Raw genomic sequence first — 26609 nt, forward strand, 5'->3', positions numbered from 1 at the left:
AAGTGAGCAAGTGACTCTCCTGAAATTTTTGCACATGGATGGTGGTGAAGCTCTGGAACAGACTGCCCAAGGAGGTGGTGGATGCCCCATCCATGGAGGCATTCAAGGCCATGTTGGATGGGTTGTTGGACAACATGATCTGGGGGTTGGCAACGCTGCCCATGGCAGGGGGCTGGGAGTGAGTGACTTTAATATCCCTTCCAACCTAAGCCATTCTACGTCTCCATTATGTGTGAGTCTGCGATCATCCAGCAGCCTTTCAGAAGCTGTTGGCCATGGAGAGTCACGGACATCTCCAGGGAGATGGGGAGAAGAAAATCACATCCTCTCCCGCTGAGTTGGGCTGGTCCCCTGGGACACAAAGTGCTCATACAAGCAGGCAGAGCTGCAGAGAAACAGCTGTGCCCAGGAGCAGTTCCTGTGCACCACGTATTAATGCTGGGGACATGATCGGCAGGTGACGGGGAGAAGAGAGAAAGGAGAGGGAACTTTCAGGATATGTGGGATGTGAGCAGGCTGTGAGCTCACTGGAGCAGCATTAGTCACAGCCTTTAACACCGTATGTCAAGTAAGTGAAGACAGTAAAGCAAAACTAATTGCACAGAGTTTGGAATGAGAGGTCTGAGTGTAGACAGGGTAAAGATATGGGATGTGGGAACTGATTTTCTCTGAGGATGGTCTTGATTTGTCATTATCTTCTGCACTCCTAACAGCAACTCCACGCCCAGGAATAGCAGAGCAGATGCCCAACAGCAGCTCCATCAGCGAGTTTATCCTGCTGGCGTTGGCAGACACGCGGCAGCTGCAGCTCCTGCACTTCTGGCTCTTCCTGGGCATCTACCTGGCTGCCCTCCTGGGCAACGGCCTCATCAGCACAGCCGTAGCCTGCGACCAGCGCCTGCACACACCCATGTACTTCTTCCTCCTCAACCTCGCCCTCCTGGACCTGGGCTGCATCTCCACCACCCTCCCCAAAGCCATGGCCAATGCCCTCTGGGACACCAGGGCCATCTCCTACGCAGGATGTGCTGCACAGGTCTTTTTCTTTTTGTTTTTATTTTCAGCAGAGTATTCCCTTCTCACAGTCATGGCCTATGACCGTTTTGTTGCCATCTGCAAGCCTCTGCACTACGAGACCCTCCTGAGCAGCAGAGCTTGTGCCACCATGGCTGCAGCTGCCTGGGGCACTGGTGTTCTCTATGCTCTGCTGCACACTGCCAATACATTTTCTATACCACTGTGCCAGGGCAATGCCGTGGACCAGATTTTTTGTGAAATTCCACAAATCCTCAAGCTCTCATGCTCGCAATCAGACTACCTTAGGGAAACTGGATTTATTGTGGTAAGTGTTCTTGCTGTATTTGGGTGCTTTGTATTCATTGTGCTGTCCTACGTGCACATTTTCAGGGTCGTGCTGAGGATGCCCTCTGATCAATGCCGGCAAAAAGCCTTCTCCATGTGCCTCCCTCACCTGGCCGTGGTTTCCCTGTTTGTGGGCACGGTCTTCTTTGCCTACCTGAATCCCCCTTCCCTGTTCTCCCCATCCCTGAACCTGGTGGTGTCATTTTTGTACTCAGTAGTGCCTCCAACACTGAACCCCCTCATCTACAGCATGAGGAACCAGGAACTCAAGGATGCAGTGAGGAAAATGATGGCAAGGACACATTTCAGGAGGGATTAACTTCTCATCTTTCTCTACAACTGACTCACTGTTGTTCCTGTAGCAGGCTCATATTATGCATTTTCACCTTTAAAATGATTATCTATTTCTATTAATTGATACATTTTTTTTGCTGTTCATTTATATGTGTGAGTGTGTAATAAATATTATTGGTTATTATTCCTAAACATGCGTTTTGATTCTGTCTGCTTCTACTGAGGCATCATGCTGCTCTCTATCTCCTGGAGCCCATACGAATTCTGGGCCAGTGCTGACTCTCACGCAGCCTCTCTTCTTATCTCTGTATCTATAGAAAAATGAGATGCCAGCAGGCACTGTGGAGGTGATACAGGCTGGATTAGCATAAGGGATGTTCGTTTTAGCCTAAGGACCAATAGATTAGTTCATCAAAAGGAATCCAATTGTGCTCATCCTGAAACTTTTTCTTGGGTTGCATATAAATTGTTTTGACTTATAGTGCACCAAATTAGAAAGTTGCTCGTTACGTTATAACAAGCAATGGGAATTTGCCATACTGGGGAGAAAAGAGCTAACAGGTGATCCTGAGGGCACTGTGTTGAGGAGGAAAATGAAATCAAAGGGAGGAAGTAGGTGCTGTAGGAAGGAGGATGTGAGGAGTCAGGGGCTGTGCTGGGGGCACACCTCCGTAGCCCTGCATGCATGCTGCCCCATGCGGTGCCTGCACAGAGCTCCCAGGGGCTGCCTGAGGGGTGGTGGAGCCGGGCTGTCCTGCAGAGGGGAATAGACACGGAGACACTGTGCTGAAGGGCTGGGGCCCCAAAACCACCCCGGAACTCAGCAACTCCGGATGTGCTGTGCTCACCTTGCCTGGCTCTGCTGCTCTCTCACTGCCCCTCCTCAACAGGACGGGGGGGGAAATAAATTAAACAGCTCTCAGGTGGAGACAAAAAGCACCTTATTTTTTCCTTGCTTAGAGCCTAATGATAACAAATGTTGTGTATTAATGGCTGAAATGGAAGTGATTTGCTATGTTTGTATTTCAGTTTTGTTGTCTCACATCCTGACCTTTTCTTTAACATGGAACAATAATAACTTCCTAAATTAGCCCTGTGTACAAGTTAGTTATTGCTGTTCTTACTGTCCGACCCACACTGTTGTGTCACTGGAGAGCTGGGAACGATTCACCTCTCAATGCTTTGGACATCTGCTGAACTGCAGACACTGTCAGTCACAGTGCTCTGGATTCCTAAGTGAAGGTTGCTTAGTTACAGAAACACTCTTATCTACCAAGGTGCTAGCTGCAGGTACTGCAAGGCAAAGAAACAATTTAATGAACAATTTAATTGTATGTGCTATAAAAAGATGTGTTTTACTGTAACACAACCTTAGTTCTGAGATTTACCTGGACTTCTGAAAGGCCTCTGGCATGGTCCCACATCACTTCCTTATCTCTATGAAGAGATATGAGAGATGGATTTGTGACACTTTTGTGTAGGGGATCTTTGAAAAGAAGTGTAAGCAATCCTTGCCATAACGTTAGCAATTGTTTGAAAAGTAGCACACACAAACAGAACAGAAACTGTGTAGAACAGCAGAAAGGCATTTACCAGCGAGAAGAAGATGTGTGCTTTGGCCACAGTAGCAACTAGATGAACAACTGGAACAAACATAGCAGGTGCACGATCGTATACTGTGAACCAACCAGATCTTAGCACATACTGCCTTTCTGTGTATATATGCTTTGAGTTATTGCTTAATAAACAAACATTAGCTTGCAAGAAAAAAAAAAAAAAGAAAAGAAAAAAAAAGAAATAGCCTCCAGCCCTCACAATAACTGGGATTCCGTGTTTTTACTTATTGTTTTTTCAATTGTTGTATTGTAAATAACTTCTGCATGCCATAGTGAATGATGAAAAACATCTGGATTATCCACTGGATGGTATATTAGTAACAACACTGGTCATGGTATAACAAAAATGGGTGATTTTTCTGTGGTACCAATGTTGCCTTAAGAATTAGAATTATTAGGCATAATTTAGGTTGCTGTGCGCTATTTTTTTCTATTTTTAGTGATAGATTAAATATAAACTGTACAGGATTTATGTTTCCACTGCTGGAATCCATGGAAATAACTTTTTTTAGTGTAGTCTTATCTTTTCATTATGATGTTATTAGCCTATCAATTAGCTTTTCCTTAGTTTGTCAAGGCAAAACCAGGAAAGGAATCCCAGGCAAAACCAGGAAAGGAATCCCAGACAAAGGGATGACACTGTACTGTAGAATGATTCACTCTCTTTCATCCACTAATCAGAATTTTAAAAATATGACTATGCATAACTTGAGACAAAGGCACACACTATCTTACTTCAATTTACCATATGATTCTAACAGAGAATGCTTGGGTATTGCCCAACAGATGTTTTAGTCCACTGATTCTTTCAATTGGCACCTATGTCAGGGGCCTTTAGAAGAACGATCTTGGGAAGGAACAATTACCTGCCATGAGAGAAAAGGTCTAGGAGGAGAAGCGGTTCACAGATTAAGTGCATGTTTTCTCCTTTGCCACAAGTGGACATGCCCTCTATTGCAATAGCAAGTAAAAAACCTTTGTTGCTCCACCAAGATCTTTGCCTGATAAAAATTGATTGATTCTGAGCTTTTCTTGCGCAAGAAAACATGAGGGAGGTGTGGGGATAGAGGGGAGAGTGGGGATAGAGTGGGGAATGTGGGGATATGGGGCGCAGAGACCCCATTCTCTCCCAAATGGGGGCCTCAGCAGAGCTTTTGGTTTCGCTTTCAATTCTGCATGGTATGGGTGAAAGCCGGGTGGCCATTGGTTCCAGTGCTGCCCACAGGTGGAGCACACGCTGGGATTGTCTGTGTTGCAGTGCCTCAAAGCCCCTCTTGATGTGGGCAGAGTCCCAGCTTCAGGGTGGTTTGCAGCAATTGGGAGCAGTTTGGGGAATTTTTCAGGTCACTGGGGGCACTTTAGGGGTAATTCTGGGAGAACCTGGGACAAATCAGGAGCACTTGAGAGGGAGTTTGTAAAATTTTGGAGGCAGTTTGTGGCAGTTAGGGAACCGGGAGCAGCATGCGGTCCTCAGAAGGGCAAAGATAGAACCAGAGTCCATCTGCAGAGCCCCCTCAGCACTGGAATCCCAGTGGGTGGGTGGGCATGTGGGTGCAGCACACTATAGAGACATACTTGGCCAGTGGAGGACATGATTATGTGAGCCCAGACTAAGGTCTAAGGCCTACAGGCTGTGGTGCATGTGATACAGACTCTGGTCAGTCACAGTCCTTGACAAATTCAGCAAGAAAAGAGAGATGCATAAGCAGAAAAAGAGCTGTACTAGCAGAAGAGCAAAAAGTTACAATTTAGGGTGAGGTAAGAAACTGCTTGCTGCCAACAAATCAGAGAAGAAACTTAGGTGCGTGACTGCCTCGTGCTAACCCCTTACCAATCGATTATGGAGGCGTTACACGTGATTCACACCTGCAAACAATCTGGAGTACGCTTTGTATTCTTTAAGAGTTAAAAAGGTATTTCAGCAGGCAGCAAAAGAGGAGATTCCTGTCCCACAAACATTTACAGTCTTGGTATGGGAGACTGGACCCCAAGAATTGAGACAGTTTCATTGGGATTTAATAAAAAACAATCTGCAAGGCGGTTCTTACATGCGGTCTGGGAGCGCCATTTACTCAGGCATTGCTGGACAATATCTTCGCTACCCAGCTATTAATGCCATATGATTGTGGCCAATTAGCCAGTCTGTTGTTGAAACCTGCACAAAGGTAGCTATGAAAAGATCATTGGCAGCACTTGTGTGAAGATGAAGCACTTAGGAATTTGGAGCGACCTCAGCCAGATCCCCTATTTGGGATAGGTACAGCCCAATTGACAGGAGCCACTCCCTTTAATAATCCACAACTTCAAGCACAACTACCAGAAGATGCTCCGTGCACTTCAGTGCAATTTGCCTTGAAGGCGCTGTTAACCCTCTCTGAGGATGGACAAAGGGAGACATCATTCACACAAGTTAGGCGGGGACCACAAGAATCTGACATGCAATTTATCAGTAGGTTACTTGGTGCCCTTAATAAACAGGTGGCAGATGAGGATGCAAAAAGTGCCATTATCATGAAACTGGACATAGAGAATGCAAATATGGACTGCCATAGGATTTTGATGTCATTACCGAGACAAGCTAACCTGGTCAATATGATAGAGGCTTGCAGTAGGGTGGCATCCACAGAGTTCTCAATGACTGTCCTAGTGGAGGCTTTTGTCCACGCATTACATCCTGGCAAAGACAAAAGGTGCTACAATTGCAGGAACAGCTGAAGGTTCCAAGCCACCTCAGCCAAACACCTTTAACTTAACACTACTACGGATCTAAGGATGGGGGCTTGCCTTAATAGCAGTGAATGCCTTCGGAAGCTTTTAACATCAGACAAACCTTTACAAGATGGAAGATGCATTGAACAAAAAGAAGTTAATGGGTATGCAAACAGCCCAAGAAGTACCTTCAATTTCAGTAAAGAACCAGAAGGGTTCTTTAACATGGTTACAGCTTCACAAATTTCAGATCTATCTCCAGAATTTTTTTGTTTCTTGCCTGCTGTAAAATTTAGCAAATCATTTACTTTCTCCCTACCTACTTTGTTCTCCTTTCTGTATCCCCATAACTTTGTTCTGTATATGACCGCATGCTTCAGCATGGAAAGATAAGTCCAGAATAGCTGTAAAGATAAAACTTCACATCTTCACTAAATTTAATTCTTAAAATGCTGCTGGCACCACTGTCCCAACACTGAAGCAGCCAGGTGACAATAGTTTCATCTGAGCGCTGTACAAACGCCTTTCTTGAGCTTTGGATTTCAATCATCTTCAGGCATCAATAGCGGTAGCAGTGACTTCCTCATATCACTGTCCTCTCCATGTCTCTCACTTTTCTTAGTTGCCTTTCTCGGTGGTAGTGGGTTTGAGGAGGGCCCCTCGCCTGGATCTTCCTCTTCTTCCTCTGCTTCTTCTTTCCGTTCTAGATGTGAAAATCCCTTTCCTCCTGCCGTCCATGCACCTCCTCAGCTTGGCCTGAGCCCCGCAGCCTTTTATCTGCTCCTCAGACCTCCTCTCAAGTGCATTTAGATTTGCAGAGTCATTAAGATTAGAAAAGACCAAAAAGGTCATCAGGTTCAACAGTCCAACCAGGTCCTGGCCCATCTGCATCTGGCAGCAGCCCCAAGATGTCAAAAACTGCTGCTCCCATGGCATTGTTGGGACTGGCTGTTGATGTTCAGGGCCCAACGTGGTACCCGGGAGTGGCTTGGCTCCTGGGCTGGCTCTGTCCTCCTGAACCGACTCCTGCAGAGTAAACAAGGCTGACTCTGGGACACTGCATCACAACGTTGGTGAGGGGAGCAGCTTCGAGTCCGGGCCCTCCCTGGCTGTGTGCACTGGCTTCCATCAGCTGCTGTGGAACCCCTCGAGGACCCCAGTGCTGCCCGTTGGCTGAAGCTGTGGGTACAGCTCTCAGCACTTGGGGTTGGTGGGTGCCTGCTCCCACGGCGTGTTTGGGGCTGGCTTGTGGAACCTGGGACCTGGCACTGCAGTGGAGAGCGACTTTGTGTCTGAGCACGCCCTCCCTGGGCTGGAGGTTGTAGCCACATGCTAGGGAGGGCCTCAAGGACTCTGACTTTCCCTGTCTGGCCAAGTCTGGGGCAGCATTACGGCAGCTCCCATGGTGCTCTCGGAGCTCATTAAAGCTATTTTCAACTCGAGATAAACGTGGGGAGATTCTCCCATGGTCTGTCCCATACCGTCTGGACAGGCTGCTGCTCTCAGGCACACGGGACCCACGATCTGGCTCTGATGGTGCCTGGCTGGTGGTGCTGGAAGTACTGCTCTCCAGAGCTGGGGAGCCTTGGGATGGCCCCAGTCCATGCTGGCTGGTGGTGCTGGAGTCTGTAAGAGAGGCAGGAAGGTGAGCAGGATTGAACTCCTGCCTGGGGGTGGGACTGACTCCCACCTCTCCAGGGTAAAGGGACATAAGCAAGGCCGCCCTGAGCATGCAGCACACAGCTGTTTGCCTCTTACTGGTGCCCTCTCCAGCGCAGGCATTGTACTCCCAGGTGGAGGTGCTCTCACTCAAGTTGGATCAGCACCGATGGGTGCCCTGTGCAGCGCAGGAGTGCAGAGCAGCAGCTCCCAGAGCCTGGGGAAACAAATGGGTTGTGGACATGAGGACTAATTGACCTGAGCCAGAGAGTGCCTGGCACAGCTCTGCTGTTCAGTCCATGCTCCCCAACCCTGCGCTGAGGCTGTGATCCCATGCAGAGCCCCAGAGGGCTGCTGAGGTAACTCACCCTGCTCCCTCTCCCTGCTCCCTGCCATGTGGGTAACAGCACTCGCTGGCATTGCAGCGCTCGTGCCTCTCTGGTAGTGATGCATATGCATCATTGTCCTCCCATGTTGGCCTCCTGTCAGAGAAGGGAGGGAACATCATGAGCACCCACTACGCCAGAAATAAAACTAATCCATGGCATCCTTCCTCCTCCACCCAATCCCCAGCTCCAGCTTCCCAATGATGCTGAGGCCTGGTTTAATGGCAGCAAAGGGCCAGGCCTGCCGGGGTTGTCAGTCCCTGGGCAGGAACATCTCATGTATCCTCACATCTTGGGAACTAGCTGAAAGACACCAACCTGACTGGGTTTCAGATCCCCAGGATGAGCATTTTTGGGATAAACTTGTCCCTGTCTCTGCAGAGGGGACACCGGAAGCAATAAATTCCAGCGCACATGGCCTGTTCCTGCAGCAGAAACACAAGTAGCATCAGCGTGAGCAGGACCTGATGCTGCTAAGCTCCCACCGTTCCCACGGGGCAAGGGAAGGGCTCTAACCTGGACGCAGGCCCGGTGGAACCAGGTGTGTTTGCAGGATGGGCACACCATGGTGCCATATGAGCTGCTGTCCCCCACGGGGTCCATGCAGATGATGCACATGGTGTCCTGCACTGGCACTGCCTCCACTGCCTGCTGCGGGCGGTGCTCCCAGCAGAAGGACCTGCAGGAAGATGGGAGGGGTGGGCAAGGTGAGAAGTGCTGCGAGGAGGGCAGAGGAACACAAAGGAGCCCCAGGCTCTGGCTCTGGCTCTGGCAGGCTGCTGGGAGGTGTCAAGACGCATTCCTCGCTACTTTGAACAGAACATCAACAGCCAGCCCTAGTGGTGCTGCTGGATGGCCGTGTGCTGTCAGCAGAAAAAGAACGGACTCTGCCACTTTATTAGAGTGATAACAGTGACAGTTTATAGGAAAAAATACAACTCTTAAAGAATACAAAGCATACTCCTGATTGTTTGCAGGTGTGAATCACGTGTAACGCCTCCATAATCGATTGGTAAGGGGTTAGCACGAGGCAGTCACGCACCTAAGTTTCTTCTCTGATTTGTTGGCAGCAAGCAGTTTCTTACCTCACCCTAAATTGTAACTTTTTGCTCTTCTGCCAATACAGCTTATTTTCTGCTTATGCATCTCTCTTTTCTTGCTGAATTTGTCAAGGACTGTGACTGACCAGAGTCTGTATCACACGCACCACAGCCTGTAGGCCTTAGACCTTAGCCTAGGCACACATAATCATGTCCTCCACTAGCCAAGTATGTCTCTATAGTGTGCTGCACCCACATGCCCACCCACCCACTGGGATTCCAGTGCTGAGGGGGCTCTGCAGATGGACTCTGGTTCTATCTTTGCCCTTCTGAGGACCGCATGCTGCTCCCGGTTCCCTAACTGCCACAAACTGCCTCAAAAATTTTACAAACTCCCTCTCAAGTGCTCCTGATTTGTCCCAAGTTCTCCCAGAATTACCCCTAAAGTGCCCCCAGTGACCTGAAAAATTCCCCAAACTGCTCCCAATTGCTGCAAACCACCCTGAAGCTGGGACTCTGCCCACATCAAGAGGGGCTTTGAGGCACTGCAACACAGACAATCCCAGCGTGTGCTCCACCTGTGGGCCGCATTGGAACCAATGGCTGCCCGGCTTTCACCCATACCATGCAGAATTGAAAGCGAAACCAAAAGCTCTGCTGAGGCCCCCATTTGGGAGGGAATGGGGTCTCTGCGCCCCATATCCCCACATTCCCCCCTCTATTCCCACTCTCCCCTCTATCCCCACACCTCCCTCATGTTTTCTTGCGCAAGAAAAGCTCAGAATCAATCAATTTTTATCAGGCAAAGATCTTGGTGGAGCAACAAAGGTTTTTTACTTGCTATTGCAATAGAGGGCATGTCCACTTGTGGCAAAGGAGAAAACATGCACTTAATCAGTGAACCGCTTCTCCTCCTAGACCTTTTCTCTCATGGCAGGTAATTGTTCCTTCCCAAGATCGTTCTTCTAAAGGCCCCTGACATAGGTGCCAATTGAAAGAATCAGTGGACTAAAACATCTGTTGGGCAATACCCAAGCATTCTCTGTTAGAATCATATGGTAAATTGAAGTAAGATAGTGTGTGCCTTTGTCTCAAGTTATGCATAGTCATATTTTTAAAATTCTGATTAGTGGATGAAAGAGAGTGAATCATTCTACAGTACAGTGCCATCCCTTTGTCTGGGATTCCTTTCCTGGTTTTGCCTGGGATTCCTTTCCTGGTTTTGCCTTGACAAACTAAGAAAAAGCTAATTGATAGGCTAATAACATCATAATGAAAAGATAAGACTACACTAAAAAAAGTTATTTCCATGGATTCCAGCAGTGGAAACATAAATCCTGTACAGTTTATATTTAATCTATCACTAAAAATAGAAAAAAATAGCGCACAGCAACCTAAATTATGCCTAATAATTCTAATTCTTAAGGCAACATTGGTACCACAGAAAAATCACCCATTTTTGTTATACCATGACCAGTGTTGTTACTAATATACCATCCAGTGGATAATCCAGATGTTTTTCATCATTCACTATGGCATGCAGAAGTTATTTACAATACAACAATTGAAAAAACAATAAGTAAAAACACGGAATCCCAGTTATTGTGAGGGCTGGAGGCTATTTCTTTTTTTTTCTTTTCTTTTTTTTTTTTTCTTGCAAGCTAATGTTTGTTTATTAAGCAATAACTCAAAGCATATATACACAGAAAGGCAGTATGTGCTAAGATCTGGTTGGTTCACAGTATACGATCGTGCACCTGCTATGTTTGTTCCAGTTGTTCATCTAGTCGCTACTGTGGCCAAAGCACACATCTTCTTCTCGCTGGTAAATGCCTTTCTGCTGTTCTACACAGTTTCTGTTCTGTTTGTGTGTGCTACTTTTCAAACAATTGCTAACGTTATGGCAAGGACTGCTTACACTTCTTCTCAAAAATACCCTACACAAAAGTGTCTGGAAGCTGCGATAGACAACCTCAGAGATAGCCACCTCCTTTCTGAGCATCAGCTGGGGGCCAGATGTAAAGGGGAGTATTCAGGGCCATCCTAAGCGAAACCAGAGCAACCCAAGAAAAAGTTTCAGGATGAGCATAATTGGGTACACTTGGCCTCTCAGGCTGCAAGCGTGCACTGCTGGCTCATGCAAGAACAGCAATAACTAACTTGTACACAGGGCTAATTTAGGAAGTTATTATTGTTCCATGTTAAAGAAAAGGTCAGGATGTGAGACAACAAAACTGAAATACAAACATAGCAAATCACTTCCATTTCAGCCATTAATACACAACATTTGTTATCATTAGGCTCTAAGCAAGGAAAAAATAAGGTGCTTTTTGTTTCCACCTGAGAGCTGTTTAATTTACTTCCCCCCATGTCCTGTTGAGGAGGGGCAGTGAGAGAGCAGCAGAGCCAGGCAAGGTGAGCACAGCACATCCGGGGTTGCTGAGTTCCGGGGTGATTTTGGGGCCCCAGCCCTTCAGCACAGTGTCTCCGTGTCTATTCCCCTCTGCAGGACAGCCCGGCTCCACCACCCCTCAGGCAGCCCCTGGGAGCTCTGTGCAGGCACCGCATGGGGCAGCATGCATGCAGGGCTACGGAGGTGTGCCCCCAGCACAGCCCCTGACTCCTCACATCCTCCTTCCTACAGCACCTACTTCCTCCCTTTGATTTCATTTTCCTCCTCAACACAATGCCCTCAGGATCACCTGTGAGCTCTTTTCTCCCCAGTATGGCAAATTCCCATTGCTTGTTATAACGTAACGAGCAACTTTCTAATTTGGTGCACTATAAGTCAAAACAATTTATATGCAACCCAAGAAAAAGTTTCAGGATGAGCACAATTGGATTCCTTTTGATGAACTAATCTATTGGTCCCTAGCCTAATACGAACATCCCTTATGCTAATCCAGCCTGTATCACCTCCACAGTGCCTGCTGGCATCTCATTTCTCTATAGATACAGAGATAAGAACAGAGGCTGTGTGAGAGTCAGCACTGACCCAGAATTCGTATGGGCTCCAGGAGATAGAGAGCAGCGTGATGCCTCAGTAGAAGCAGACAGAATCCAAACGCATGTTTAGGAATAATAACCAATAATATTTATTACACACTCACACATATAAATGAACAGCAAAAAAAATGTATCAATAGAAATAGATAAGCATTTTAAAGGTGAAAGTGCATAATATGAGCCTGCTACAGGAACAACAGTGAGTCAGTTGTAGAGAAAGATGAGAAGTTAATCCCTCCTGAAATGTGTCCTTGCCATCATTTTCCTCACTGCATCCTTGAGTTCCTGGTTCCTCATGCTGTAGATGAGGGGGTTCAGTGTTGGAGGCACTACTGAGTACAAAAATGACACCACCAGGTTCAGGGATGGGGAGAACAGGGAAGGGGGATTCAGGTAGGCAAAGAAGTCCGTGCCAACAAACAGGGAAACCACGGCCAGGTGAGGGAGGCACATGGAGAAGGCTTTTTGCCGGCCTTGCTCAGAGGGCATCCTCAGCACGGCCCTGAAAACGTGCACGTAGGACAGCACTATGAATACAAAGCACCCAAATATGACAAGAACACTTACCACAATAAATCCAGTTTCCCTAAGGGAGTCTGATTGCGAGCATGAGAGCTTGAGGATTTGTGGAATTTCACAAAAAATCTGGTCCAGAACATTGCCCTGGCACAGTGGTATAGAAAATGTATTGGCAGTGTGCAGCAGAGCATAGAGAACACCAGTGCCCCAGGCAGCTGCAGCCATGGTGGCACAAGCTCTGCTGCTCAGGAGGGTCTCGTAGTGCAGAGGCTTGCAGATGGCAACAAAACGGTCATAGGCCATGACTGTGAGAAGGGAATACTCTGCTGAAAATAAAAACAAAAAGAAAAAGACCTGTGCAGCACATCCTGCGTAGGAGATGGCCCTGGTGTCCCAGAGGACATTGGCCATGGCTTTGGGGAGGGTGGTGGAGATGCAGCCCAGGTCGAGGAGGGCGAGGTTGAGGAGGAAGAAGTACATGGGTGTGTGCAGGCTCTGGTCACAGGCTACGGCTGTGCTGATGAGGCCGTTGCCCAGGAGGGCAGCCAGGTAGATGCCCAGGAAGAGCCAGAAGTGCAGGAGCTGCAGCTGCCGCGTGTCTGCCAACGCCAGCAGGAGGAACTCGCTGATGGAGCTGCTGTTGGGCATCTGCTCTGCTATTCCTGGGCGTGGAGTTGCTGTTAGGAGTGCAGAAGATTATGACAAATCAAGACCATCCTCAGAGAAAATCAGTTCCCACATCCCATACCTTTACCCTGTCTGCACTCAGAGCTCTCATTCCAAACTCTGTGCAATTAGGTTTGCCTTTGATGAAGTGTCCTGTTGGCAGGGTAAGCGTGTGTTCACGTCTGCTGTAAATGACAAGGGAGAGGGAAGGCTGAAAGCATCTTAGGAGACTGTTCACAGAACGGCAGATTGAGAAAGGAGCAATGCAGGATTCTCAGAGATGTGTTGCTTTTTCCCAGCTCCTTTCAGATTCCTGCCTCCAACCCTTTCCCCTTCCCTAAGAACAGCAAATGGAAAATCCCTGCCTTGTCTCTCCTCTTGCAAAGCACCCTTGGAAACATTCTGGGGTGCAGTGCAGCTGTGATGCCCTGCCCCAGACAGCAGCTGTGGCAGCAGAAGTCCCCTGCCCTGCCCACACGTCTCCCCACAGCACCCTGGGCAGCTCCCCGGGCAGGCTGAGTGCTGAGCCTGGCAGGCGGCAGAGTCGCTGACCCGGCACAGCCCCTGGGGCACAGCAGGGACCCTGCTCTGCACGACAGCCCTGGGCACCCGGCTGCACCCCCAGCAGCACAGCCTGCAGCCGTCCTGGCACACGCAGCCCTCAGGGCTGTGTTCTGACGTTGCAGCAGGGAAGCCCTCAGATGGAGCAGGTCTTTTTCCATGAGAAAGAAACAACGAGCGATTGCAGCCTGAGCTGCCATGAGATATCCCCGATTTACTGATCCCTCCAGGAAAAGCAGCTGCATTGCCTGCAGCGAGAGACTTACTGTGTTAAAGGCTGTGAGTAATGCTGCTCCAGTGAGCTCACAGCCTGCTCACATCCCACACATCCTGTAAGTTCCCTCTCCTCTCTCTCTTCTCCCTCTGTCACCTGCAGATCATGCCCCCAGCATTAATACGTGGTTCACAGGAACTGCTCCCGGGCACAGCTGTTTCTCTGCAGCTCTGCCCGCTTGTATGAGCACTTTGTGTCCCAGGGGACCAGCTCAACTCAGCAGGAGAGGATGTGATTTTCTTCTCCCCATCTCCCTGGAGATGTCCGTGAGTGTCCATTGCCAACAGCTTCTGAAAGGCTGCTGGATGATCACAGAATCACACATAATGGAGACGTAGAATGGCTTAGGTTGGAAGGGACATTACAGTCACTCACTCCCAACCCCCCTGCCATGGGCAGCGTTGCCACCCCCCTGATCATGTTGTCCAACAACCCATCCAACATGGCCTTGAATGCCTCCATGGATGGGGCATCCACCAACTACTTGGGCAATCTGTTCCAGAGCCTCACCACCATCCATGTGCAAAAATTTCAGGAGAGTCACTTGCTCACTTACAGACAATTGCTGATGAACAAGGTGTCTGGGGTGCACCTAGATGTGGGCAACACTGCCTGCAAGCTGTGGTAGACAACATCAGAGATAGCCACCTCCTTTCTGAGCATTAGCTGGGAGCCAAATGTGAATGGGAGTATTCTTGGCCATCCTAAATGACACCAGAGCTCTGATTTTAGGACACCTGAGAGTATCATTTTTCACCTGTCCCCTTGGAGCATGCCGAGTTATACCGCTGACCGAATGGATGAGCTCAGCGTAAGAGCCAGGTCATTGTCTCTGCTCCATCTGTGTCATATTCTGGAGTTCAAGGCATTACAAAGCTAGGACACACCTACGCTCCTTCAATGATGACACCTGAGTTTGTTCTGGGCTCTCTTTTGAATGTCAGTTCCCTGGGGTCTCCAGCACACCCACAGCCAGCTGGCAAAATGCAGCACAGCACCTTCTGGAAAGCCATGCCCTAGGAGTGTTGGTGCTGGCTGGACAGCTCCAAGCCCCACAATGGCTCTATTGCCCGCGTTCCACCTTCTGAGCACCACTACCATTGTGTAGACACAGGATCCAGCCAGGATACATCCAGTGATGCTTTGGGAATGGAAAGCTTTCTAAAGTGTCTTTACACTAAGGAGAACACCAAAACTATGAACTCCTTGAGCTAGAAATCTGTTTGCATTTGCAGACCTAGGATCTTCTTGGATCACAGAAACATGGCAGGATGGTTCCCACCTGTGAAGCGATGAAAAAGAGGGATAAGGACTCTTCACAGGGGGTGGTCAAGGAGGACAAGGATAGGCTACTGCTCTGTCTGTGAGAGCACACTGAGCTCTGCCTGGAGAGGGCAGAGGATCCCACTGTGAACTGATAGAAATGGCTTAAAGAGGAGACCAGCAGTGCCTGTTACTGGTTTCTTGATCAGGAAGAACAAGAGGAAGGGGACCTAAAAAGACAAACAGGAGCCTCACATTTTGAGGCCCTTGTCACTGTCAGGGGCTTTACTCACTCCAGCATCTTCTAGAGATAGCACAGCAGGGCATAAGCCATCCAGAAGATCCCTGGAGAGCGCAGCTGACAGCTTCATGACCAAGCCAAAGAGGAATTAAAGAGAAGAGGTGCTCTACTGGATCTCATACTCACCAGCAAGGAGGGTTTGTGAGGAATTGTGATCAGATGTTTACAGGGCATGAAGCGTCCTGTGCTGTATGTGACCATCTAAAACAAGATCTGAGGAAATGAAAAGAGATCGGTACACAGTGTGACTCAGTCAGTGCAAACCCTGAGGGCTGCCACTGGCAGTTCTGGGCAGGATGTTTTGGGGGCACCAGCCTCTGTGCAAGGCACAAATGGATCTTCTTTCCTTTTTGAAGCTGTAAGTCTGAAAGATGCTAATGTCAGTAACATTGCAAAAAAGAATAAAAAAAATAAATGACCACATGTCAGGGCATGTTTTCAGCAGGTCATCTGGACACATGCTCTTCCCACTGCTCTCCAGATTCCCCCCATCCCTTGCTCGGTCTTCACTCAGATACCTCCCAATTCCCTGGCTGCTTCGTGACCATCAGGGAGTTTGGAACTTGCTCCATCCATCTATCCAAAGTCAAATGAACTCTTCTGACAACTCCTTAACTGTATTTATATCTATCCCTTCCTATCTCTGTCTAACTCATTTCTTATACAAATGTTCCCTGTGAAAGACAAGATTTATGAGATGCAGCTTGGACATGGCATGCAGTTGAAGACTGTTTTACTGTTCATTCAATTGCATCGTGTTCCTTTCTGTTTGTTCACAAAAAAAAAAAGAAAAAAATCTTTCTTTGTCCATGTGCAGCTGGTTCTCTGAGGAAAGCAAGTTGAAGTCCGTGCAAAGGAGGTTTAACACTGAGAGGGTGACTTCAGAGGAAAAGTCATGCACTTCCCATGGGGCCAATGTGAGTAGAAATGGGGTGGCAAAGTTGAGGAGGATGTTTGTCTGCACAGTGTCAGAACAAACTCATTCGGGGACATCCTGGATCAACATCCATTGCTGAGTGCCGCTCCAAATTCTTTTTGAAGCCAGACTGTAATTAAATAAACAATTTGGCCTATTAGATGTTCACGAGCCTCTTCATCTTTAGACTCTCTCCAGACACTTCTCCAACTTGCTGTACAAGTTCTGAACACTTGAAGAAGATGACAGGAAGGCACAGGAGGGCTCTTTAGACTGTAATGGGCCCCAGGGGAAATTAGCTGCTGAGTCCATCAACATCCAGTGCAGAGAGAAGTTAGCAGAAAGAGCTCAAGAAGTTAAAGTCAGAAGTAGCAGTGACTTTGGAGTAATAATAGGCCCCACGGAGGGCCATTATCAACACAGCCTCCCCAGGGACTTGTTGGAGCAGATCACTGGAAGCCAAGGTTACAGGCTGACAAAGGGACTGTGATGGTGGCTGTGATGCTGAGAAAACCCTTTGTTATCTCACGAAGCAGAAAGGCCGAGCCCTTATCCTCAGAGCATTAGAAGGGAGATCTTGTCCCTCATGTTGGCTCAGGGACCTTCCTGTGGCATAGGGATGGAGGTTTGTGTGATATCAAGTGAATAGACAAGGGGACAGCAGCTCTCTGCGTGGGGTGCAAGATGTTGTGAGGCCCAAGTCCCACATGGGCAATGTGTCTCAGCACAGGATTTGGATGTGAGAAGGGCCCAGTCTGAAAAAGTAGTAGTCAACCACAATGAACCTTTGAACTTCAGATCTCTCAGGCCCAAGGTGGAGGCACCACAGCCTCACTGGGAGAGTTTGGCTCTGGGGATGCCATGTTTGATGCTAACTCATGTGCAGAGCTCCTTTCCTGCAGATCAGCCCTCAGTCTGTATTGATGTGTCATCACTCCTTGTCTCTCCTTCACAGCACTGTGACTCTGGCAACTCTGTGCTGTAACTCCAACATCAACACACTCCTGCCTGCTGTGACAGCCCAGTGACTCTGGCATCACTGTAATACAGACCACTGCAACAACTCAGTTATTCTGACATCACTGATGTCCACACCACCAAGAATGTTGTCACATGGATCTTGTCACTGAGCTCCTGTGAACTGAGACAGCACTGTGCACAGCCCTGGGAATCCCTGTTAGTGACCACTTGCCAAGCTGATGGAACCTCATTTACAATAACCCACTGGGTTATTTTACTGACCCTTCAGCCAAACGCTCACCCATCACAGTGCGTTCCTATCTCTCCATATGCCAGAACATTTTTCCAGAAGGGTAATGTGAGAAACAAATGCTCTACTGAAATCCTAACATATAACATCAGCTGGCTTCCCTTGATCAACTACATGGGTGACCGTGTCACCAAAGGACATGAAGTTAAACAGGATCTTCCCCTCATGAACCAGAGTTGGCTGTGACCAAAAACAACTGTTTTTTAATAACTCCCTGCATCACTTTAACCATAATTTTACCTGGCACTGAAGTGACACTGACAGGTCCTTATTAATTGCTGGGGTCTTCTTTCTTGCTCTTCTTTAAAACTGGAACAACCTTTTTTGCCACCTTCCTGTCAACTGGGAACAGACATATCCCTAGGCTTCTTCTGATGCCTTTAAAATGAGAGCCCAGAGTAAACTCAGGTGTCATCACAGAAAGAATGGAGATGTGTCATAGCTTTGTAATGCCTTCAACTGCACAGTATGCCACAGATGGAGCAGAGAGGAAGATCCGGCTCTTCTTTTGTGAGCTCATCCATTTGGTCAGCAGAATAACAGTACATGCTCCATGGGGATAGGTGCAAAAGGCACAGGGCTCTGGTGGCGTTTAGGATGGCCAAGCATACCTCCTTCTGGCTCCAACTGATGCTCAGGAAGGAGGTGTCTATCTCAGCTGAATCAGCACTGCCTCAGCTGAATCACTGTGCTGTATAAGGGAAGCCAACCCCTCCCTGTCCTGATCTGTCCCCTTTGTCATACATGCCACGAGCAGAGGTTTCCAGATTGGACATCTGCTTCTCTCATGTGCAGATGTGTCCAACCATGCTCCTGGAATCCAGTGGACATGTGGTGATTAACTGATCTGACTTTGAAGTATGTTTTGCAGTGGACATCCCGCTGCCTTTCAGGAGCTGTCAGCTCTGGAATCCCCAGGACATCTCAAGGGAGATGACTGGGAAGAAGAAATCACATCCTCTGCTGCTGAGCTGTGTGGGGCACCTGGGACACAAGGAGCTTCTATGAGTGGGCAGTGCTGCAGAGAGACAGCTGTGCCCAGGAGCAGCACTCGTGCAGCATACAGCAGGGCTAGGGACTTGAACTGCCCGTGAAGGGGAGAGAAGAGTAGGAAGAGAGCTTTCAGGCTGTGTGGCACATAAGCAGGCTGTGAGCTCACCGCAGGAACAATTCTCACAGCCCTTGGCAAGGTAAGTCTCTCACTGCAGGCAATGAAGCCACTTTTCCTGGAGGGTTCACTGAATCTGGGACATACTATTGCATGTCAGGCTGCAGACTGTAAGTTTCTTCAACAGGGAATAACCTCTGCTCCAGCTGAGGGCTTCCCTGCTGCAGCATCAAGCACAGCCCTGAGGGGTGCTTGTCTGAGTAAGCTGCACTGCCAGTTATCTGCCCCAGGTCAGGTCCTGCAGCTTTTAGAGCAGTGAGTGCTCCTACTGACCTTAAGCTGGAGGCCACAGAACACCTTTCAGTTCTGTGTAGGCAAGGGGATTCCTGCAAAGTCGTGGCACATGCAGAATAGTTGTGTGCTATGTGTGCGCTGTGAAACAGTATTCCCTCCTGTACCACAAGTGTAGCTGATAGCAGCATTCAGTTAGAAGTAGGGACAGAAGGCCAGTGCACTCTGTAATACACCAATACCACTGTCCTTGGTATTTAAAAGCTTTCTGTACTGTAAGAAAAGCCAGGCACCCACGCCATGCAGCCTCCCAGACTTCCCAGGACTAACTACAAACGCGCCTTATAAAGCACTTCCATTTCATTAGACAGGGATTGCATTCTATACTTGAGATTTAGGCTTTATAAATGCTCACTGATAAATAGCAAGGCTACTCCCATCCTGTGTGGCTAAGGAACTTCTCTACCCCTTTGGAATCTCTGATGTTTTATCAAAAAGCTGGAGGCCCTGCAGTTAGGAGACAGCTGTGAAAGTTAAAGGTGCTTACATCAGATGTGGTGGTGTTTTTTTTATTTAAAGAGAAGTTTCATGGCTACTTTGAATCATAAAGAAGATGTGCTTTTAGTAGCTGACCTGTCTTCAGCTTCTTTTAGTCTTGTAGCCTTGCCTGGGGCTGTTTCAGTAACAGCACCTTATGGTCCTATGTTACTGTGCAAAGCTGTTGTTTTAAGCTTCTGTCTAGAAGAGTTGTTACATGTTCGAGACAGAAGTCTGGCAGTCAGAAGAAAGAGTTAAAAAAAAAAAAAAAAAGCACTGTGCGCCAATTGACCAGGAATTACCAGGTGTTCAGGTAATGAGAGCTGTAGGTCGAACCTACATGAAAGCCTTAACTCTACATGAAAGCCTTAACTCCCCCCTCCTGCCCCCAGCACTAACTCCCACTTTGGGAGAGCCCACTCTCCTAACTTCCACTTTGGCCTTATCTAATCAACATTATCCTTCTGATACGAGTGGGCTGAAATCAGCTCCCACCAATCGTAAATGCCTCTGGATTATCCTGTGCAAAGGAACTGTCTCCCTGTAGATACCAAGTGCCATCCCTGGATGACTCCTCTGCCTCACAATGCTCCCAGCACCCATCCTGCCAACTTCAGCTCCCTGTGCTGTACCACGTGCTGAGCACCCCATTGGGAACAAAATTTATCAGCACCTTCCAAACCAGCTCCTAGAAGTGCACATCCATATACCAAGATGGGTGCTACAAATGGCCTTCCCTCAGGAGAAGAATGTCTCTAATGAAAGCAAGGCACACAGCAGAAAACTTCCCCCAGCATCCCAGCCTTGCCCAGCCACACTTGTCCCAGGACGGCCGCAGGCTGTGCAGCCGGGTGCCCAGGGCTGTCGTGCAGAGCAGGGTCAATGCTGTGCCCCAAGGGGCTGCGTGCCGGGGTAGGGACTCTGCCGCCTGCCAGGCTCAACACTCAGCCTGCCCAGGGGCAAAGAGCTCACAGCTACTCTGCACCAAAGGGGAATTTCCACAAGGAAGACCAATACTGGGATTTTCTGCTGTGTTTCCTATTTTCTGCTTCTAGGGGAGTGTAAAGATGTAAAGTGAGAAAGAGAACATCGTATATCATGTTTGAGCACACACCTATGCACACAGCTCAGTCCTAAAATGCTGAGCACACAGCTCAGTACACAGTTTCTAGGGGAGTGTAAAGATGTAAAGTGAGAAACAGAACATCATATATCATGTTTGAGCACACAGCTAAGCACACAGCTCAGTCCTAAAATGCTGAGCACACAGCTCAGTCCTAAAATGCTATCAATCTCTCTTGCTTTAATGAGCATGTATTTTCCTTGCTGAATCAATTGAGTTTCTCTTATGTTCCCTTTCTCACTTGCAAACATGAGCATGCACCTACACAGTGCCTGCTAACAGGATTGGTTCTGATCAACAAAGAGGAATGCATTGTGTCTGAGCTGGTGTCTGTAGGTTCATACAGGAAAAAGATGAGGAAACCCTTTCCAGGTGAAAAGTCTGCAGGCATGAGAGATATGATCAGGGAATGAGAGAAAAGTAATAGCTTAATCTTTTGAGAATAAGAATTTCCCGGAAGAAAACATATAACTGCCTTTATCGTGGACACCTTCTGCAGAGCAAGCCCCCACCCAGAAACAGCCCTCACGGCTGTTAGATCCTCTGCAGCCAGAGCTCCTTCAGAGTATAGGAACATCTACTCAGGCATGTGTCCGTCACCCTCTGCAGTACCTGCAGATGTGGGCAATGCAGTCTGTGAAGCTGGAAAAGTGTTGGCTTTCCCTTAATGAGAGTTATGATGCATCTCCCTGAGGCTCTTCAGAGCTGTGATCTGACCTTCAGGATGCAAATCTTTCCCATAGCCTGAAGAACAAAGTCGAGGGAAGAAGCAGAGTGATGCTATATGCATGGAAATGCTGTGGGGTTGGTGAAATGGATGTTAGGTGTCTGTTTTAAGAAGCGCAGTGATGAGGTCTTGCTCACGTCCCTTGAGAAAGGGTGGGCGTTGTGTGATGAGCAGTTTATAGACTCATAGATTCATAGATTCATTAGGTTGGAAATAACCTACAAGATCATGTAGTCCAACCATCCTCTTATCGCCATCCCTACCCACTAAACTACTAAATCCAATCCCTTAGCACCTCTTCTAAACGCTTCTTGAACAGCGCTAGGGATGGTGCCTCAACCACCTCCCTAGGCAGGCCATTCCAGTACCTGACCACTCTTTCTGAGAAGAAATGTTTCTAAATCTAAATCTATTCTAATGTTTCTAAATCTATTCTAAATCTTCCTCAGCACAATTTGTGGCCATTCCCTCTCGTCCTGTCATTAGTTATCAGGGAGAAGAGGCCAACCCCTTCCTCACCACAACCCCCCTTTCAGAAAGTGGTAGAGTGCAATAAGGTCTCCTCTGAGCTTCCTTTTCTCCAGACTAAACAATCCCAGCTCCCTCAGCCGCTCCTCATGAGACTTGTGCTCCAGACCCCTTACCAGTTTTGTTGCCCTTCTCTGAACACGCTCCAGGGCCTCAATGTCCTTCTTGTAATGAGGGGCCCAAAACTGAACACAGTACTTGAGGTGCGGCCGTACCAGAGCTGAGTACAGGGGGTTGATCACCTCCCTGCTCCTGCTGGCTACACTATTTGTAATACAGGCCAGGATGCTGTTGGCCTTCTTGGCCACCTGGGCACACTGCTGGATCATGTTAAGCCGAGCATCAACCAACACCCCCAGGTCCTTTTCCTCTCTACATTCAAGCCATTCTGCCCCAAGCCTATAGCATTGCAAGGAGTTATTGTGGCCAAAGTGCAGGACCCGGCACTTGGCCTTACTGAACCTCATCCCATTGAGCTCAGCCCAGCTATTCAGCCTATCCAAATCCCTCTGAAGGTCCCTACCCTCAGGCAGATCGACACATCGTCCCATCTTGGTGTCTGCAAACTTTCTGAGGGTACACTCAATCCCCTTGTCTAGGTCATCAATAAAGATATTAAACAAGACGGGCCCCAAAACTGACCCCTGGGGGACACCACTCGTAACAGGATGCCAGCTGGACATAACTCCATTTACCACTACCCGCTGGGCACGGCCCTCCAGCCAGTTCTCCACCCAGAGAAGAGTGAAGCTGTGCACACCACAGGCTGCCAGTTTCCTCAGGAGAATACTGTGGGAGACCGTGTCGAAGGCCTTACTGAAGTCCAGGTAGACTACATCAACAGTTTTTCCTCATCTACCAGTCTGGTCACCCAGTCATAGAAGGAGAAGAGGTTGGACAAGCACGACCTGCCCCTTGTGAACCCGTGCTGGCTGGGTCTGATCCCCTGGTTGCCATGCACGTGTCGTGTGATCTCCCTCAAGATCATCTGCTCCATAACTTTCCCTGATACCGAGGTCAGGCTGACAGGCCTGTAGTTCCCTGGGTCTTCCTTACGGCCTTTCTTGTAGATGGGAGTCACATCGGCAAGCCTCCAATCTGGTGGGACCTCTCCAGATAACCAGGAATGCTGATAGATGGCAGAAAGTGGCTTGGCAATCACCTCTGCCAGCTCCCTCAGCACCCTTGGGTGGATCCCATCTGGTCCCATGGAGTTGTGGCAGTTCAGATGGAGGAGTAGATCTCTGACCGTCTCTGCTTGGATCACGGAGGGTGCAATATGTGTTCCGTCCCAGACTTCCAGGACAGGGCAAGCACCCTGTGGACAATTGCTCTGTCTATTAAAGACAGATGTGAAGAAGGCATTGAGAACCTCAGTCTTTTCCTTATCATCTGTGGTTACATTCCCTGCCTCATCAAGTAAAGGAGATAAATTTTCCTTAGTTTTTCTCTTGCTGTTAATATGTAAAAATGTAAAAGGGTTTCCTGTTCTCCTTTACAGCAGTAGCCAGTCTAAGTTCAAGCTGGGCTTTAGCGTTTCTAATTTTCTGCCTGCAAATCTTGTCCAGTTGTCTCTAGTCACCCCAAGTAGCCTGTCCCATCTTCCAGAGGACATAGACTCTTCTTTTCTCTCGGAGTCTCAACAAAAGTTCCCGGTTCATCCACACTGGTCTTTTTCTCCTCCAGCTCGACTTACGGGACTCCGGGACAGCCTGCTCCTGTGCCTTTAAGATTTCCATCTTGAGGAGCATCCAGGCTTTCTGGACCCCTTTACCCCTCAGGAGCGAGTCCCAAGGGACCCTTGCAACAAGCGTCCTGAAAAGGACTAAGTCAATGAATAAGTCTACCCTCCGGAAGTCCAAGGTAGCAGTTTTGCTAGTCACCCTCTTGACATCACCAAGAATAGCAAACTCCACCATTTCATGGTCACTCTGGCCAAGACAATCTCCAACCTTCACATCTCCTACTAGTCCTTCCCTGTTAGTGAAGAGTAGGTCTAGCAAGGCATCTCCCCTGGTAGGCTCTTGCACCAGCTGTGTCAGGAAGCAGTCATACACACATTCTAGAAATCTCATGGACTGCTTCCTCTGCTCAGTATTATATTTCAAGCATATGTCAGGGAAGTTGAAGTCCCCCATGAGAATGAGTGCTGGCCATCGTGCAACATCTATGAGTTGTTTATAGAACACCTTGTCTATTTCTTCATCCTGACTAGGTGGTCTATAACAGACCCCCACCACGATGTCACTCCTAATGTCCATCACCCTGATCCTTATCCATAGAGACTCTACTTTATCATTTCCAAATCTTGATTTGTCATTATCTTCTGCACTCCTGACAGCAACTCCATGCCCAGGAACAGCAGAGCAGATGCCCAACAGCAGCTCCATCAGCGAATTCCTCCTGCTGGCATTGGCAGTCACGCGGCAGCTGCAGCTCCTGCACTTCTGGCTCTTCCTGGGCATCTACCTGGCTGCCCTCATGGGCAACGGCCTCATCAGCACAGCCGTAGCCTGCGACCAGTGCCTGCACACCCCCATGGACTTCTTCCTCCTCAACCTCATCCACCTCGACCTGGGCTGCATCTCCACCACTCTCCCCAAAGCCATGGCCAATGCCCTCTGGGACACTAGGGCCATCTCCTACGCAGGATGTGCTGCACAGGTTTTTCTTTTTGTTTTTGTTTTCAGCAGAGTATTCCCTTCTCACAGTCATGGCCTATGACTGCTTTGTTGCCATCTGCAAGCCTCTGCACTACGGGACCCTCCTGGGCAGCAGAGCTTGTGCCACCATGGCTGCAGCTGCCTGGGGCACTGCTGTTCTCTATGCTCTGCTGCACACTGCCAATACATTTTCTATACCACTGTGCCAGGGCAATGTTCTGGACCATTAGTTTTTTGTGAAATTCCACAAATCCTCAAGCTCTCATGCTCGCATTCAGACTACCTCAGGGAAACTGGATTTATTGTGGTAAGTGTTCTTGCCATATTTGGGTGCTTTGTATTCATAGTGCTGTCCTACGTGCACATTTTCAGGGCCGTACTGCGGATGCCCTCTGAGTAATGCCGGCAAAAAGCCTTCTCCATGTGTCTCCCTCACCTGGCCGTGGTTTCCCTGTATGTGGGCACGGGCTTCTTTGCCTACCTGAATTCCGCTTCCCTGTTCTCCCCATCCCTGAACCTGGTGGTGTCATTTTTGTACTCAGTAGCGCCTCCAACACTGAATCCCCTCATCTACAGCATGAGGAACCAGGAACTCAAGGATGCAGTGGGGAAAATGATGGCAAGGACACATTTCAGCAGGGTTTAAACATGAGAATCTTTCTCTACAACTGACTCACTGTCATTCCTGTAGCAGGCTCATATTATGCATTTTCACCTTTAAAATGGTTATCTATTTCTATTAATTGCTACATTTTTTTGCTGTTCATTTATATGTGAGTGTGTAATAAATATTATTGGTTATTATTCCTAAACATGCATTTGGATTCTGTCTGCTTCTACTGAGGCATCACGCTGCTCTTTGTCTCCTGAAGCCCATATGAATTCTGGGTCAGTGCTGACTCTCACGCAGCCTCTGTTCTTATCTCTGTATCTATAGAGAAATGAGATGCCAGCAGGCACTGTGGAGGTGATACAGGCTGGATTAGCAAAAGGGATGCACGTTTTAGCCTATCAACCAATAGATTAGTTCATCAAAAAGAAACCAATTGTGCACGTCCTGAAACTTTTTCTTTAGTTGCTGTGGTTTCGCTTAGGATGGCCAAGAATACTCCCATTTAATCTCTGTCGAAACCAGGTAGACGTCACCGCAGACCGCAAGCCTCCCCAGCAGCACTCTCTTGACGCCTCCTCGGATCGCTCAGCTCCGTCGGAGTAGGGTAGACATGGCCGAACATTGCACGACGACCCTGGGGCGCCCTCTAAGCGCCTCCGCTTAGCACGCTGAACTCCGTCGAAACCGGGTAGACGTGGCCGAAGATCGCACGGTGCCCCGGCTGCCACCTCCGTCTGCTGCCGCCGCCGCTTGTGATGAGAGACCGGGTCGTTTCCGTAGCCAGGAAGACGTGTCTGGCGTTCCCTAGCGGCACCGGCATCGAGCATCGGACGCCACCATTCGAGACGCGAGAGACAGCTGTGTAGACCTGGCCGGCATTTTGAGACGCAATGGGCAGCAAACTCTCCCCGCCACCGTTAGGGAAGCGCAAGAAAGATTAGCCGGGTAGACGTGGCCGGCATTTTTAAACGCGCTGTGATTTCTCGCCACCGAGAAGCGTGTTTCTCCCCCCTGGCTGGGGGGCAGGGGCTATTGTGGCTGGTAGGTACCTCGCTCAGTTCTGAAGGAGTACCGTTCAGACAGGAGGATGTCTCACTTGGACTGGAGGGTGTCTCTTTCAGGTTGGAGGATGTCCATGTTGGATTGGAGAGCTTCTTGTTGAGACTGGAGGGCAACT

The 26609-nt window shown here is 48.6% G+C and overlaps 2 protein-coding genes and 2 pseudogenes across 2 annotated transcripts; 2 read left to right on the top strand and 2 right to left on the bottom strand.

The window, feature by feature from the left end:
- Positions 1-742: 742 nt before the first annotated feature.
- On the top strand, positions 743-1681 carry LOC136055862 (olfactory receptor 14C36-like). Its single transcript, XM_065747737.1, has one exon. The coding sequence runs from the start codon at positions 743-745 to the stop codon at positions 1679-1681; it is 939 nt and encodes a 312-aa protein (XP_065603809.1).
- A 5211-nt stretch (positions 1682-6892) lies between these two features.
- LOC136055871 (PHD finger protein 7-like) lies at positions 6893-10849 on the bottom strand (annotated as a pseudogene).
- A 1451-nt stretch (positions 10850-12300) lies between these two features.
- LOC136055898 (olfactory receptor 14C36-like) lies at positions 12301-23153 on the bottom strand. The gene is made up of 4 exons (XM_065747764.1): positions 23118-23153; positions 20425-20451; positions 16847-16871; positions 12301-13244 (listed from the first exon to the last, which is right to left on the bottom strand). The coding sequence occupies exons 1-4, from the start codon at positions 23151-23153 to the stop codon at positions 12301-12303; spliced, it is 1032 nt and encodes a 343-aa protein (XP_065603836.1).
- Positions 23154-24526: 1373 nt separating this feature from the next.
- Positions 24527-26298, top strand: LOC136055872 (olfactory receptor 14A16-like; annotated as a pseudogene).
- Positions 26299-26609: the final 311 nt, after the last annotated feature.

Source organism: Cyrtonyx montezumae, unplaced genomic scaffold (genome assembly GCF_038088225.1).
Source record: "Cyrtonyx montezumae isolate F1298 unplaced genomic scaffold, pur_monq_1.0 scaffold_49, whole genome shotgun sequence".
Taxonomy (NCBI): domain Eukaryota; kingdom Metazoa; phylum Chordata; class Aves; order Galliformes; family Odontophoridae; genus Cyrtonyx; species Cyrtonyx montezumae.